Consider the following 17171-nt stretch of genomic DNA (forward strand, 5'->3'; position numbering starts at 1 on the left):
GTGAATGTGAACTCCATGAACTTGCTTTTGTGCACCACAGCAAACACACATTACACCGAAGGCTTACGCAAATGCTCAGCACTTATATTTTCTATAAGACTGTCTACCTTTAGAATACATATATTATTTTGAAATTTCAATTTATTTCCAAATAAATAATATTCTTCAGAGGAAGTGGATAATTTGATCTTTGCTTGTAACCATCTCAGTAAAGAAAAGTGTGTCCCTTTAATCAGCATTTGAAAGATCTAAATACCCCTTGGGCTGAGGGTCTGTTTGGGTGTTCAGTTTACGTTTAGTAGTGGTGATGATATGGTGTGATTGTAGTCCTATAGGTGGACACAGAACAGCTAACATTGGTCTTTCATCCTGGAAAGTTTGCCACAAAAATAGGTGGAACAAAACTAACATGCAGGGAGATGATGTCTGTCTGTGCATTATGGCTCATCTTATCCAGTCAAGTAATATCAGAACAGTTTACAGCCATGGTGGAGCAAACTGGCTTTCAACTCTTTTCTGCACCTGTATTTCATACAGTGAAGTTGTTGCAAGTGTTTGTAGGTGTCTGTGTCTTCATGGGACTGAATTTTCCCCAGGAGGTGCAGAATGCCATGAGGTTTGGCAGTGTCAGCTGCCACTCTGGGAGCAGCTGCACATTGGAACATCTTACTGGCTTTAGGCTGTGCAGACCCGGTTATTTGATATCCCAGTTGGCTAACTTTCTATTGAGTTGGTACTGTTGTAGAGTTAGTAGTTTTTTTTGGAAGTTTTGCTTAAAATACACATTTTCTTCCAGACAGATAGCTGACCAATATATGCTGCTTTTTGGGCAGCAAGAAACAGCCCCTTGGGTGATTTAAGTGTCGTATAGTTGCTATGCCACCACTTGTGCAATATTTACGAGTTTACAACAACATTTCAGATGGCTTGAAGCTGCTGTTACTTTCATCTTAGCCATCCATTCACAGACGCTGATGTTACAAATGCATGATCGAGTGCCTTGATTAATTCTCCCAAAAATATGAAATGATTCTATGTGCCTTTTGGTTACTTAAATGCAGCTTACTGTTCAGTAACATTGTCCTTTTGTAAACTTGCCTGATGCACCATATCAAATGTCATTTTCTGAATACTTTTTTGGAAGAGACTGTTCAAAGGAGCGCACTGTAAGAGAAATGCTCTTTTGTATAGATGCTGCAAACTTGCATTACAAATTTTGGTTGCTGATGTTTTTCTGTCTCAGATTTTGGAGTGCTTAAAGCCTATGTATTTGCTAAAGATCTATCAAAAGAAAAAAACAGGGTGAAAAGACTTAAATTATCCTACTCAGAAACTTCTCTCTCATCGTTTTCTTTATCTGCATCAGTACAAACAAATCCACAGGAAGCTGCCATTATGTATAAGAAAACCAGAAATTCAAACACTTCAAAAGTGTGTATTTTTCATGTTTATTCATATGTAAAATGTTGATAAGGGGAGCAGAACTTTTGTAGCTGCTTATAGCCTGAGGAATGATTTTCAGTCAAAACTTTATTAATAAATTTTGTTCCAAATAGTAGCATACCTTTGAAGCGTGGGGTTTTGGTTTTTTTCTTTCCCTTTTTACCCTGTTAATCGGTAAACATTTTGTTGTTACAGAATAGACAAGTCATGAGTGATAGTAGTATCATGCCAGTAGTATCATAATTGTGAATTATGTGAAAAAAGTGAACTGTTGTGGCACCTGTGATACTAATTCTGTGGCTGACCTGGTGCTGCTTTTATTTATTTACCTTGCCTACATTGGTCTTATCCTGTGCTGCCTTGTCAAGCTGTCTCCCTGTTGCTTGACTTCCATGGATGTGAAAACTGGGGGAATCCCAGTTACTTGACCTTGCTGGAGAGTAGTGCTTTTGGCATCATCAAGTACAAGCTGGAAGGCAGGACACCTTTTCTTGTCAGATGATTGCAGTGTCTGTATAAAACTAATGAGCTATTGCAGTCCATTAGGCTGAGTTTCTGACTGAATGAGTAAGTACTCGCCTTTATTTACGTGATGTAGCTTAAATGGCCTGTTTGGGGTTGGTTATTTTAATAATTCTCATTCTCTAAGGGAAGTAGAAAAAAAAAGCCTTCCGTTCTCAAGAAAAGATTCACGTGTCTTCATGTTGTGTTGGTTTTTTAAATCTTTGTAGTAAATTCAGACTTGTCTGTCTTGCATTTGAGTTGTGTTGCACTGGCAATGAAATATGCAGGGAAGTTGAAATCGGTGATCCTTATTTTTTCCTTCTTTCATTTTGACAATTTCTAAAGGAACTGAAACAAGCCTTCAACAATTTGAGTCTTGTGTAGGGAATAATACTGCAAGCAAGTGACGTGTGTGGAATTGTAGCCATTTAGAGAGTTTTTGGAGAACTGTTTTGTTGTTAATACCAGTAATGTTATTTTGGAAGTTTTTTAAATGAAGGCAGCTGACTGTCAAAGAAACCAGACAAGAATGATATTGCATGTTTTGGACATGTATCGAGTAATGCATTTTAAGTGGGATTATAGTGTCTTTGTGTTTAAGTTCTAGATATATTCCTTAAGGCATGAAACTGAACTGATGGGGCAGGGCACTAAAATTGGAAAGCTTAATGTTGTCTCTAGTTTTTCTTCATAATTTCTTTGATACTGTTTTTAATCTGTCCTAGGGTGGCAGATGTTCACTAAGTGTTGGGTAATGGAAGGAGAAAGGAAGAGGAGGAGGGTATAATGGCTAAGTGTTGGTGTGTGGGTTTTTTTGGTTGGTTGTTTTTTTTTTGTTGTTTTTTGTCTGTTTGTTTTAACCCAAACAGATGGAGTTTTACTTTGAGTATATTTAACTTACTCATTGGGTTTTTTTCTTTCTCTTTTTATTTTTTTTTAAATAATATCCTTCCTGCAAGAAGAAAAAAATAATAGCTTTTGAGGTTTTATCATAAGCCTTTACTTTTTGCCTTCTTGCAAATTACAGAAATACATGCAAAGTGCCCTCTGTGAAATGATCAGTGTTCTCTGAAGAACAAAATAAGCCTAGATACTAGTGTGTGGAGAAAGTAAATTTTCTGTGAGTTAATATAGATGTTTCTGAACTTTTTCTGCTTGCGGTCTACTTCCAGTTTCAAGCCTATTTCTGTGTTTTGGTGCCAGTTTATTGCCCACTGTCTCCATAAAGGTTGCCTGAAACCTGATTGGGGACTATAACATTACATAGTTGTGAAAAAATTAAATAAAAAGATCATATAGCCCAAAGCTTTAGGATAATGCACTTAAATACCTTGACTCTCCACCTCATGTCATTGACAGTTGTCATGAAGTAAACACAACCCCTTCTTTTGACTTTATGGGGAAGACTTCTTTTTCCATGATCTTTTTCTATGAATCTATTTAAGCATTTTCGTATTACTCCCTTCTACAGCGGGTCGTGTACTGGAGTTTTTTCCCCCATCAGCAAACCACGAAGTTGAAGCCACTTCTGTAGCCATAAATCTAGTTGCATATAAAATTAAGAACTTGCTGAATTCTTCCTCCTGCCCCCTCCACCTGAAGGTGACATGATTGTGCCCTAGTAACTGAAGGAGCATACTTACAGGCAGAGAAGTTACCACAGTGTGCACTCAAAAAGGAGATGGTTTGACAGTAAGTACTACTTCGGAGAAAAGAAGATTTGCAGGAGCTGAAGACCAGCCTGCTGAAAATTACAAGTTTCACACTTCAAATAGAAACCTGTTTTTCAGGGAGCAAGGAAGTGAGAGAAAATAATTTTATTGGGAAACTGATCTGCCACATTGATATATTACAGCAGGCATATTTTATTTAAGGATTATTAATTTTTAAAAAATCTTAGCATGATTTCTTACCTGCAATTAACTGCTAGATGATAAGAAAGCGTGGTTTTCAGTAGGGGATAAAAACTAAGGCTTTTCACAACTAATTAGTTAAGGATTTAATTTATTCTGAAATGATCTGTCCTTGCCACTGAGCTAGGACATCAAATGCAATGCTTATCAAAATAAACAACACATAGTGAAAGCTGGGAGGGTTATACAGATATATTTAATAATAAGGCTAAGGAAAAGTCTGTCTTGTGTTTACTTTTAGCGAGTTCATGAATAAGCGCTGAATAGGCATCAAAATCTCCCTGAAAATCAGATCCTAAAGTTAAATGCTTGACATGAGCTGGATAAGGGCGTAGGAAGCAGTGCTGTTTAGCTGTTTCATACTCTGATGTTTCTATTCTGTGCAGGAGAGAATTGGATTGACCTTTTACATCAGGAGTAATGCTAGGATCTCTTAACTGGCAAATAAATAGCAGGCACTTCAGAGAAGAAAAGCAAAAATGAGAAGGTGGAATTTGATTTGGATTGAAGATTAATCCATTAAAGATGGATTATAGATAAACTATAAGTAGGAAAAATTAAAACATGTTGGGGGGAAGAGAACGTGCTTTATAGATTTTAAAGATTGTAAACTCACAAGGATAAGGAAGACTCTTTTGGGAATTATTGAAAGGAGAGAGAAGCAACATCAGTGTCAAACTGCATGTTTCAAGAAAAACATGACTGATGAGTTGTGAAGCGTTTCGAGCTGCCCTACTACCAGAGTAACTAAAGACTGTGCTTAGGCATGGTGAAAAAATAGACTGAAAAGAATAGCTAAGAGCTCTGGCTCTTTGTCCAGGTATAAACAATGGGTTTGGATACATTTCATCCTGAATTTCTTACAGCAAATTCATCCTTTCTGCCTTGTAAGAAGAAAAAGAAACATATGTACTTTTGCTTTTTCATGTTAAGTTTCTTTTTCTTCATTGCCCAAGATATAAGTAGACCTCCCCTTCCACCCCTTTTCGGTTTTAACAAGGCAACTCACTTGCATTGACTTCTTGTAAATTCCTAGTGGAAACAGAGCACAGGTCAGTGGCTTTGTTTTTTATTTTTCTTGTCTGCAAACAACATAGGTGTGCATAGTGTAATACATCTGTTTGTTCTTGATCTGTTAGGCCAGCAACAATGGAAAAAAAAAATCACAGAGCCAGTCTTCACTGATTTAATAAAACATATATATGCAGTATCTAACACTATCTAACTGCTACTCTTTACCTTTTTGGCAATCACTTTTTGTGGTGGGTTGACCTTGGCCAAACCCCCACCCTGCTGCTCTTTTGCTCCCTTCCTCAACAGCACAAGGGGAGAAAATAAGGTGGAAAATCTCAGGGATCAAGGCAGAGACAGGGAGATCAATTCTTTGCTGTATCACCAGTTACTGTCACAGGCAAAACAGACTCAACTTGGGGGAAAATTAACTTCATTTCCACCTGGCTCCAGCCCACAGCACAAGGGAATGGGTACTGGGGGCTGTGGGCAATCCATGGCACTTGTTCTCTGCTGCCCTTTCCTCCTCAGTCTGTTCCCCTGCTCCAGCCTGGAGCACCACTGTGAATACTTAGCTCTAACATTTAGAGCAAATGTTTGAAAATATCAAATAGCTAGTTAATCTTGGGGATTAATAAGATTGTGAGCATTTCCCTCATTTATATTTTGCATTTCTGCAAAGTCCAACAATATCTTACTGTCTAGCTTGAGACTGACTGTCGTCTCATTATTTCCCTTTGTTTTAACATTAAATACTTGGCTGATTGTTCCCTGTTGCTTGAAGTTTGATGAGGTTTGCACACCACCTCTTGATTTTGTACCTTGCCCATATTACAAATAATAACGATCAAAGTTGTTGGTTAGCTCTGCCAAGTGGCCTCTTGTCTGCTTTGTAATGTCTTTATTAAATACAGCTATTAATGGAAAACTTTGACTTGGTAATAATACAGTATTACAGATTTATTTCCTCTGTGTGATCCTCTTCCCACTCCCCACCCCGCCGCAGTTATGCCTGTTTTTCATAATTTGTACATACATGTTCTCTGCCTGTTTACACGGTCAGCTGGGCGTTGCATTAGCTGTACGTGACAACAGGTCAGATGTTTGCCTGACCACCTGGGACCTGGGATCTCTGTGTGGCCATATCTGCATACGCTTGGAGTGTACATTACCTGTGAAAGTCTTGTTTTTAATACCCATATATTTTGACGTTTATTTGGATAGTGTTATAAATTACTTTCTACCTCAAATCAACACAGTTTCTGTTTTCTGTAGCTAATGAATTATTTAAAAAACAAAGGCAAATCTTCTGGCACTGGTTTATTTCTTTTACTTCATATCTAATAACATTTATGAAATATGTGTATTTTGGTATATGAAAGGAATATCTGGTGCTAATACTGTGAGTACTTATTTTCATAGGGGTGCATCCCCACTGTGATCCTTCTTCTACTAGGTGCTACTTTATAGAAGTAAACTGGCATTAGTCAATACATTTCAAATTTGAAAACTTTATAGCTTAGTCTTATCAATGCTATGCTACCTTCAACCTTTATAAAGCTTTCGTTTCTAACACTATCCTTTCTAAAATGTCTATTATTTGTCTTTGAGACCTTTTTTTTTTTTTTTTTTTTTTTTTTTTTTAAGATTGCACAGAAACTTGTGCTACATGCATGGTACTACAAAATAGTTTTCAATGTCAAAGGAAATACTGGCTTCAAAAAAACACCGGAGAGTATTTAGAGTTTAAGTTCTGCTTAAGGTTTTAAATTTTTGGCTTAAGATATTACAGGCATGTATAAATTGGGGGAAACTCCCTAACTCTTTCAATCCTATAGTATTTCTTTACAAATAAAGAATTACTTTTATGAGCAAGCTATGAGAAAATATTTTTTTGTCACTTTCAGCTACATAAATTTGATGTACGCTTTACTTTGGCTTTGGCTTTTGATTTTGTTGGAGTAGGTAGACAACTGAGGAAGGAGTGGAGTTGTGTACATTCATCAGATATAGCCTTTTAAGCTTAGAAAAAAAGGGGAGTGAGGGAAATAGTTTGTGAGATGCTGAACAGATGCTTTGGCTTTGTGATAAATGGTTTATGAATGTTGTCTGGAGCATTTAATGAAATGCTGTAGGACTAACACATGTAGATATATGCAAATTTACCGCTAAGTATTTTTAAATGATGAAAAATGAGCCTGAAAAAGTGGAGTACTATAAAATGTGTTGATGCAGAGAAAAATGTATGTTGGAGCTTCCAAAGACTACAGCAGATTACCTTACTATAGGAACAAGATCTTGAAATAATTCTAGTTCATTTGTTATAATTTATTGTGGTTTTATTTTCTTCCCAATGGTTTTATCTTAAGATAAGTTGAAAGAAAAAACATTTCAAAAGTTCTGCAAAGGTCAGTTTTTACATTTAGTTCCTTTCTTCCCCCACCCCAGATTCCTTTCAGAAAAAGTTGTGAGGTTTATCAGCTTCCTGATCTTAGCTTTAGGAATGTTAAAAGTAACTTTATTTTGTATAGGGAAAGATCAGTTTCTTTCTGTGTATTGCTTAAAAATGTTTGTAAGATAAATTTAACAAAGGCTAAGAGGCAATGTAGACAGCTGTGGAGAATCAGTGCTAACAGCATGGAAAGGACTCTTCATAATTTTTCCCTCATCCTTTTCAGTTTTCTAACTTATTTAGGAAAAAATCCTGATTTGCTGACATGCAGCTTTCCCCTGCCATATGCGTAGTATTTATTAAGAAAAATTTGAAAATACTGTCCTGTAGTGTGTCAGTTATGAATAATCAGGTGCTTAGAAGAGCATATGTATTAAGATAGAGCTCACCACAAGCATACTACCAAGTTTATTGTAGAGTTGAGGGGCATAAAAACTGCACGCCAGTGGACATGGTTTACAAATGCTTTTCTGAGCAGCTATCGTGAAATTGTCAATTGATTCTAGACCGTAATCATTAAAGAATTCTAATAGCAGCAAACCTAAATAGTATAATGATTCCTTTGTGTCTTCATAAATGGGTATTAATGATAAAGAGATGATCCTATGCCAAATTTTCTAATAAAAATATCAATCAAATAATGGATTCTGCATGTAATTTTAAGTACAAACTAGTTATGTTACATTGTAGTAGAATTTTCTTTAAGCACCACCCCCTTTTTTTAAGATTGGTATCAAAAATGAAGATCTCAGCACTGTACTTCCTTTCTGTAACATTGCCTTTTCTTGCGTTATAAATTTTTTAGCACAGAATTGCTTTACAGACTACTAAATTAGCATGTCACACAGATAACTTAATCCACATACATAAATTTTCATCTTTTCCTGAGCAACAGCTTGTCAGCAATTTTCAGAATGGTTAATACAACTGTTTAGAACATAGTGGAACACAGTAGTTCCTTGTTGCCTAAAAATCAAATGACAAAGCTCAATATACAGAATGGTAATAATTTATACAAATATATTGGGTGCAACCTAAGAGTTTTTGCACCAATGAATGCTCATTCGTGTACATACTCGCAGGACTTCTGTGAGAGTACTCATTTGGGCAAGTTCTCACAGACCTATGATTTTTGTAAAATTTAAGTTAATATTTGAACTGTTTTTTTGATGGATCTCATCTGAATCTTCTTCAGGAGGAATGTTTCTTTATTGTGGTGCTCTTTAGGCCTGAAAGTAGAACGGAAATTTGTCAACACAAAGCTGCTCAAATTGTTAAGCAGAGGGTCGGTAAGTTGAGGTTAGGAAACTTTTCTGCAGCAAGGATTCAGATTATATACAGAGTTGGGTTTTCTCACTTGTTTGTAAAGTTTTGCTTGGCATGCTGTGTCTTGGAAGCTTTGTTCTGTGGGGTTCATTCGTTAGGTAGTACCTAGTGCGGAGTTGTTGCTCTTGAAGAAATGGGGCTGCTCTAGGGCTGGGATAGCTGGTAGCCCTGTCTTTACAGTCCATTCTGCAGAACAGCAGGACAAACTGTTTTATCACTATGTCCTGTGTAACCTGTTTAAATATCTGATTTCTGCTTTCTACCTTTGTAGCTGGACAGGCTCAGCTTGTTCTTTCTTCTGTATACTTGTAAAATAAATTTACAAGGTGGGCTGTCTTCCAGCTATAGAAACTTTTGTTATCCACTCAAATCCATTGGCAAACAGAGCAGCAAACCCAACTTTTCAGGACAAATGTGGTTTGGTGTCCTAAGCGAGCTATTTCTATTGCTAATGTATCTAAAATTCAAGTCTGTCTCGTGTTCTGGGTAGAAGAAGGTGTGGTAAAGCTGCATTGAAGAATGTCGACTTCATTATTCCGTATCTTTCATTTTCAGGAAACCTGTGGAGCAAGTTGAGAGAATTTTAGCCTCAGTGATCTCGGGATAATGATGATGCTTTGCTCCTCATTATTCTTATTCAGTCCATCTGTGATCGTATTTCCAATTATCTTATCCTAAAGCAGGAGAGAGAAAAGTTTGTAGGTGGAAACATCTATGTAGGTCCTCAGAGTTATGTAATGTCTTCTGTAGATACTGCTTCAGTGTTGTTCCTAGATATTTTATAGCTTGCTGGATTTTCTTGGATTTTGAGGTTTTGGGATATGAAAGCCTATGCATTCCATCTTTTTTCACAGTGAACAATCAGTTTCTTAGGATTTATTTTTTTCTTTACTACTGTTGTGTGTCTTTTTTCCTTTCCCACTCCCTCCTTGTTTAGGATCATACATGATAGTGATTTCTTCAGACCATGACCCCGGAGAAAAGACTCGACTCCAGCTTCCAACGATGAAAGAAAATGATACTCACTGCATCGATTTCAGCTACCTTCTGTACAGCAAGAGTGGAGCAAACCCAGGCACATTGAACATCCTGGTTAGGGTGAACAAGGGGCCGCTGGCAAATCCCATCTGGAACGTCACTGGCTCCACTGGCAAAGACTGGCTTCGAGCAGAGTTGGCTGTCAGCACTTTCTGGCCTAATGAGTATCAGGTAAGCTTGCAATAAGTTCTCACCGCTTTATAACATTTACGGCGAGGTCCTATACAGTTTGTGTTCATTTTGGTCGATTCTGAGAGTATTTTCCCAATGTCCTTAACTAAAGTGTTCTGTTCAGAATAAGTAATTATTTGGGATTGGATATTTTATATAGGAGTGATTGTTTAAAGTTACCTGTTACTGTATAATAGGAAAAAATTAAGATGAAAACAAGACTAATTAAAAGAAATGGTAAGGTTAAAGTCCAGGAACATAAAAAAAAATGATAAAAACCCTCCCAGAAATAAATTGCCTGTGCAACTGTAATTTGTACCTGTGTTCCCTCCTCTTTTGGATATGCCTGTGTTACCATGTATAATTACATGACCGTAAACTGTGGGTTTTTTTCCACATGACATTTGCTTCATTTGCTGTGTAGGCAGAATGGTGCTCACCTAATGAGCAGCTGCTCAGGACGTGTTTTTCTCCTGTTTGCTTGCTATGGGACAAAACCACCTGCAGTGTAGAGCTGTTGTTTAGAGAGAGAAATTGTCTTGTTATTACTAGATGCTGTTATTTGATTTGTTTGATTAACCTGAGAAGGTACCTGCAGCTGTTTTGCTCAGTGGGTATTTGATGTGAAGGATGAATCTCACACGCAGGCATTTTTGTCCTGGTGTATAGGAGTGGGAAGAGTTGGATTAGATGCAGTCATCTGCGTTGTTACACCATGAGGTGTTGTCATTGTTGTATCTAGTGCTTACAGGCCCCTGTCTAAGGATGCTTCAGTTCATTAGGGTTCTTGCAAAGAGTTTGGATGTCCAGACTAATTATCAAATAAAGCAAAGTGGCCTCTTTATTAATGGTTTTCCCGAATAGTGATATTGTAGGAAGGTTTTGTAAAGTGCCTTTTCTAAAGTTCTTTGCAATTGTCCACCATCAAAATAATGTTCATAAAAAAAACAAATATCAGTGCAAGCAGCTTTACTTATATAGTGAAACTGATGTCATTTACTATAATTTCATCATTTTCTTCAGTTTTTGTTTCCCTGTTTTTAATATTTTTATTTATAAAGGAATTGAATCTATCAGTGACACTGAAACTGGGTAAAATTTGATTTAAAATTCTGAAACTTGGTTTCATAAAGCTTGGCTTCTGAGGAGGTGTTTTATTAACCCTTTTATGTTGCTAGAAAGTAGCTTTTGGTGTGCTTAAAAAAACAGGAGCCTTTTATAGCAGTACAGTAGTAATCAAATATAGTAGTATTATATGCAGTAAATCAGGTTTCTGCTGACAGATGGCTGGGCTTGACAACGAAATTGGTGGTTGGGGCCTTATCTTAGCAACATGGCCATTTTTCACATATGTTATAGCCTTCACGTTATCTCTCTATAGACTGCACTTAAATTCATTCTTTCCCTTGCTTGGTCATCCAGCAGAATATTGAAATCATGTGTAACACAGTTTATTTTTAAATTAAAAATAAATCTGGAGTAGGACTGGAGAACTGCTAATGGAACTTGCCGTTTTGAGTATAATGTGCACAATTGCTTTTATAAACAGGATGGGAAATCTGCATGCTCTTCATGCACACCTGCTTGTTTGCACAGAGAGGGCTAGTATTTTTGTGGGTTTAGATTGTCCTTTGAGGTCTTAAAGTCAATATTGCTCTTAATTATTCCTTTTTTTTTTTTTAATGTCTAATGTTTTGAGTTGAGGGTTTTTTTGGCATGGAAATACTTTTTTTTCATTTTTCTCATAGGAATTTTTTGCTATAGACCTCTAGCTCATGATTTTGGCTCTTTGATCTACCTGTTGGTCAATGAGGCTAGCTAGCACTGGTTTTTATAACAAGATGGAAATGGTTCTTTACTAAACTTGTACTAATCCTGGCCTGTACAAGCAAACTCACGGCTAAAGATCACTGTGGAACACAACTGTTTGCATATACTTTGTTAATCAGGTCAACTTCATTGCCATTTCCTTCACTTTTAAGTGAGGGAAGAGAGTGGAGATTAGTGGGGGCTGCATAGCATGGGTTAAATTATAAGGGAGTCTCATATGGTGACTTGGAAGTTAGCAGGATGGCCATGTTAATAGTACTAATGAAGTGCTGCACCTAGGCTAATTAGCTTCTGAACAGCATTTCTGTGTTCTGCTGTGCTCTGTTGAAGCTTTATTGCTTCCTGTTCAAAACTAGCACAGTGTTTTTGCATGTTAGTGTAATATATATTTATATATACAATAATAAGTATATAAAGAGTTTATGTGTTTTTGGATGGACATAACATTTCCCTTCCAGGATTACTATTTTTTTAATCCATTTACTTGCCTTTCTTTAACTGTGTTCTGTTGAATGATTTTTTTTTTTTAATTTCCTCTCTCTCTTTTTAAAAAATATTTATTTTATGACAAAACATAGTACAGTTTATTACAGTAGCTTTGCTGGATCAAGCTGAATTTTTGTTTAGCTTTGTATCCTGTCTCTCATGGCAGATGACAGTGGAAGCTTGTGGAAGAGTTCACAAACAGGACAAACTCATGGTCATACCTTCCCCAGAATATGCTTCCAGCCTTAAGCCTATTTGTCGTTCAAAATCTTTGAACTTCAGAACCAGCGTGGTGCCTTTCTATATTCCTGGTAGTCCATGGATTTTTTGTGGTGGTGTTTTTTTTTTTTCTTCTTCTTCTTCTTTTTTTTTTTTTTTTTTTTTGTTTGGTGTTTGTTTGGGTTTTTTGTTGGGTTTTTTTTTTTTTGGGGGGGGGGGGGGCGGGGAATGATTTAAACTTCTAGTGTCTACAGTATATATGACTTGAAATTCTAATGTCAGTTCAATGTTAGGACCATTCCTGTGGGTTTCTCCAAGCATAGGGATGTAATTCTTCAATTGTCATATTTTGCACTTGGGGAGTTTTGGCAGCCCTGCAATGATACAATCTGTCTTTTCTCTCCTGCCAGCAAGGCATCTGCATCTTCTATTCTGCTTGTTTTAACATGTGGATGAACTGTTAAGGAATAGGGTTTCATTAGAGAATCCCTTGTGATCAAGGTTATGATTTGATTTTGATCCTTGTTAATTCTGGAATCTTTTTTTTTTTATCACTGTGTTGGAAATATTGCCAGGTTTGACCTGCTTTAAGTTTGCTTCAAAGGAAAAAATATTTGGGACTTGTGTTTAAACTTTGTAACTGGCTGGGAGTTTTGTCTCTCTGTTGTCTGTGTTGGTTACTATTATAACTCATCTATTTTGATGAGTTACAGGATGCTTATTCCTGTCTAGATGCATTGTTTTGTCTAATGCTTCTGTTCATTTCCCTGTTCTTTCCTGCTTTGCACAGTAGGAGTTATCCAACTGCTGAAGGCTGTCTCTTCCTTTCTGGCTCTGTCACTTCCCTTGCTACCTATGTCATCCTTTTTGAATTTGGGGTTTGGGCTTGTGTGAAGTTTTTTGTTTGTTTGTTTTTGAACACTGTGTCACAAAAGTCCCTTATATCCTATTTTTTGTGTTTCCCTCCAGCAATTTTTTTTTTGCTCCCACAGGGTCACATCCTTGCTTAATCAAGCGTGCGGTCCACTTTGCAATGTGGACCATGGGCTTTCCAGTTTTGTTTTTTTGTTACACCACTCTTTTTTTTGTAGCCTTTGAGCAGAAACTGATAAGAAACTCTGACTTGGAACTATAAATCTCAAACTTGTAAAAAATTAATTATTTGGTTTCTTTATGGCTCTCTGAAATGTCATTATGCAGTAACGGTGCTCTGTAGTTTAAAAAAATAGGCTGACTAGTATACAGGCTTGATAGGAGTAATGGTTACACTTTAAAGTATATCAAAGTAACAACGCTGAACTGCACCACACAGAAGTTTTTATCAGTTCAGAAAGGCTAATGATGTATAACAAGTTAAAAAACTAACAGAAGACTCTAGGAAGCCAAATAATTTTCTTGCTGAATTGTGAATCCTCATTTGGGTAATTAATCTGTTGTTTATTTTATTATTGATAATTTACAGGTTTCATAAAAGTTTGAATTGCTCAAAGATTTTGGAAGGTTGTTTTCCTTTATGAAAGATCTGAAAAATGTAATAAAGTACTACAGGAGTATGGTAGGCTGATTGAAGAATCAATAATGGTGTGTACATATGTCGGATAAAGTACTAAATATTTCTTGAGAAATAAGAGGATTTGTTGCCTTTTTGGATATCAGATCACTTCTAAACTTGCAGACATGAGGCTGTAAACAACCTGCATGCAGAAAAGTTGGGAAAGCAGGGGATTAGGTTTGGTTTAGTCAGTTGGTAATAGCTAAGAAAGGAATGGAACAAGTTAAATGCTAGCGGAAAACACAGAAAGTATGTACAACCTGTGTGAACTTGATAGAACTGAGTTACAGGCCAACTTAAGAAGAAAAACCCATCCTCCCAACATCTCACTTCCTATTTACAAGACAAATGTCCTTGACTGTATATGGCCTGTAACCTTGAAACACTATGTAGCACCACGAAAATGCAAAGAACCTCTTTAAAACCAGAAGGCAGTAAAATGTCTTAGGAAAAGATTGGCTAGCTTTATAATTGAAGAAAGCTAAGTTAGTATTTATTCAACTGAGACAGCTTTTTTTTTCTTCCCCCTTAAACTTGGAACAGTTTGTGTTTGGTAGGTAGTATAAGTCACCAAAATGCTCCTTGTATAGGTGCATCATTCTTTACCACTCCTTTTGGGAATAACTCCTTTGAGAATACTTTGTGGCTTTTAAGAACTTAAGGTGACAATTTATAACCTATTTTGTACCTAGATCATTAGTACACGATGAAAGGGCTTATACATCCATTTCTTTCTGTCTTTCTCCATCTTTCCCTCATAGTTTTCACCAGTTAAAAGCACTTTTGACTGTCTTGTTGCTTACCGGTATCACTAATGCTTGAAAATTGGAACCCTTTGGAAATATCTCCAAATAGGAATGATGTTGCTTTCTTGTCAGAAATGCTTTGTAAACCCCAAAGTGTTCTCCTGACTGTTGCTTGCTAGACAGCACTTAATCAATAAAATGTATAATGAAAGAAAATCTTCTGAAGACTTAGTCAGATAAATGCTTTTTTTATAATGAACTTTCTTATTGCTTCTCTAAGACTTGTTAGTACAAACAAAACACCATCTCCATCTTTTTTTTTTTTTTTTTTTAACTGTTAGGATAAACATGGAAATGTGCAAGCATATCTGTCACATTTCTGTCTAATTTCTTCTGAGATGTTTGTCAATTCGCTAAGGACAAAGAAAAATTTTAAGTTCCAACAGAGTGATTAGCAGCAACATTTTAATAATTTAGTTTTGTAGATCACAAAGCACTTGCAGCTCTCAAGGGACTGCTACAAATACTGTCTCGTTCCAGTCTTCAAACTGGAAAATCATAGTGCACAGAGTCAAAGTAAGCATTGCTCAGACAGGCCCCCTCATGGCTGAGGTGCCAGCTTCCAGGTTTCCAGTCCCACCATAAGTATTGGAGATTTCATGGAAGCTCGCTCTTGTTTCTTAGAAACAGTGCTGGTTTTGCCTGTTAGTTCTGGGCTGTGACATTGTTTCAGTAAGGTATGTCCTGCAGGTTGGCCACAATGTGGTTTTTTTCCCATCCAGTTAGTTCATTTATGAGCACAGGAAGTTCCTGAGGGATAGGGGAATGATGGTGGTGGGAGAGCAAAGAAATGTTGGTGATACAAGCTGTTGTCTTCTCCCCTGTCTGTTGTGTCCGTCCCCCCCCCCCCCCCTTGTTTTTTTTTCTTGCCTTTCTTTTTTTCTTAAGAACTTTTACATTGTCATATGGAGATGTATATAGTATTTTTCCTAGATTGGTGGATTCGATTTTTCTTAGCCTGTTTTGGAGATAATTTGTTTTGGGGTCTGCTACATTAAAAAAGGGAAAATATGATACATTAGTATCAAAAATTTGTTACAATTAGAAATAGCAGAGATTATTGTTAATCAGGTAAAAGCTGTCAACCTTGTCTAAGTCAGTGACCCAAGCCGTATTCCTCCGTTGCAAGCAGAGAACACTGAGAACACCATCCCAGCATTCCAGGGGCATAGAATAAATGACTTTGGTCACCTTGGATTTCACAGGCTAAGGGACCTATGGAGTCTGAGCAATCACTTATATTGATCTATCCTTAGTACTGTGCTGAAGAAAATGATATCGCAGGATTTTGAAGCTAAATGGCTTGTATGTCTAAAAGGCAACTTTTAGCTGTAATATAGCTCTTCAGAAATAACATGCCTTTCTAAGTTTGCTCCTTTCCTTTTCCTTTAAGTTTTCAACACTGTCTTTTCCACTGCTTTGCTTTCTGTTATATTACAGTCTGTGAGCAACTTTATTTTGTTCTGCTGTTTTCTGGATTTCCTTTGTTAAATGTATGATCTGAACTTAAAACTAAGGTAGAAATGTCATACTTGATGCACTGGAGTATTGTAAGGACCTGCAAGTGTTCAGTTTTCTTTCTTCTGAGTAACGTAGTGTCAATGAAGCTAATGAGCATTTTGACTTTATTCTCTGCAAGGTAGTCGTTATCTTCAGGGTGAGATGACAAAACTTTAGTAGGTCTGTGGCATTTCCAGAGGCAGTGAAAGGTTGGGAGTTAATGTGCTGTATGAGTCCATGTTATAAATTATCTTTAATTACCTGAGAGTCTCAGGTGGAAAAGTGACTGACTGTAAACTTATAGTTACTCTGAAATAAATATGCAAAATTTTTAGCCAGTGCTTAATTTCTGATGAAATATGTGTGACTAACCTCAGTGCTTTTCTAGGAAACATTCTACTCATCAACAAGGTGGTATGCAAATTTTATATTAACCTTGATTACCAAGATTGTGAAAAGCCTGTAGCATTCCCCTCCCCATCATACAGCAGGCACTGTCAGGCAGTGAAGTATAAAACACACTATTGCTAATCAGCCACCTTGGTGTGCTTAATTCAATTCCCTTTTTCAGAAATAGAAGATTGACTTAAATCACAGTGTGTAAATAAAGAAGTTCTGGATGGTTCCTTTTGTCAAGACTTCTTTTTTTTTAGGATTTTTGTATATAGTTGGAAAGCATAATTGTTATGTAAGAACCTCAGATTTTGTCATATTTTTGTCAGCTTCTGCAAGATCCCATCCCTTTCTGAGAAAAACTGTGAATATCATGTTATCAAGGAGTTGGCAATGATACACTCTTCCACTCAGCTTGTCTTAAAATATGTTTTTATTCACATGAAAAGTGAAATGAATGAAAGAGGGTTATGGCAGAGATCAGTGATACATGCTTGAAGAAGATGCTTAAAGGAAAACAGAAGTTG

The 17171-nt window shown here is 36.7% G+C and overlaps 1 protein-coding gene across 4 annotated transcripts in view; it reads left to right on the top strand.

Annotated features, from left to right (window-relative positions):
• The window catches only part of PTPRK (protein tyrosine phosphatase receptor type K), a 414786-nt gene that overhangs the window by 129495 nt on the left and 268120 nt on the right, over positions 1-17171 (top strand). For all 4 annotated transcript variants that reach the window (XM_080390374.1, XM_080390373.1, XM_080390376.1 and 1 more), the window contains exon 3: positions 9587-9858. In XM_080390374.1, the coding sequence (XP_080246500.1) occupies positions 9587-9858 (272 nt within the window). The remainder of the gene's footprint in view (positions 1-9586; positions 9859-17171) is intronic.

The sequence above is a fragment of the Falco punctatus genome (genome assembly GCF_963210335.1).
Source record: "Falco punctatus genome assembly, chromosome: 5".
Classification (NCBI taxonomy): Eukaryota; Metazoa; Chordata; class Aves; order Falconiformes; family Falconidae; genus Falco; species Falco punctatus.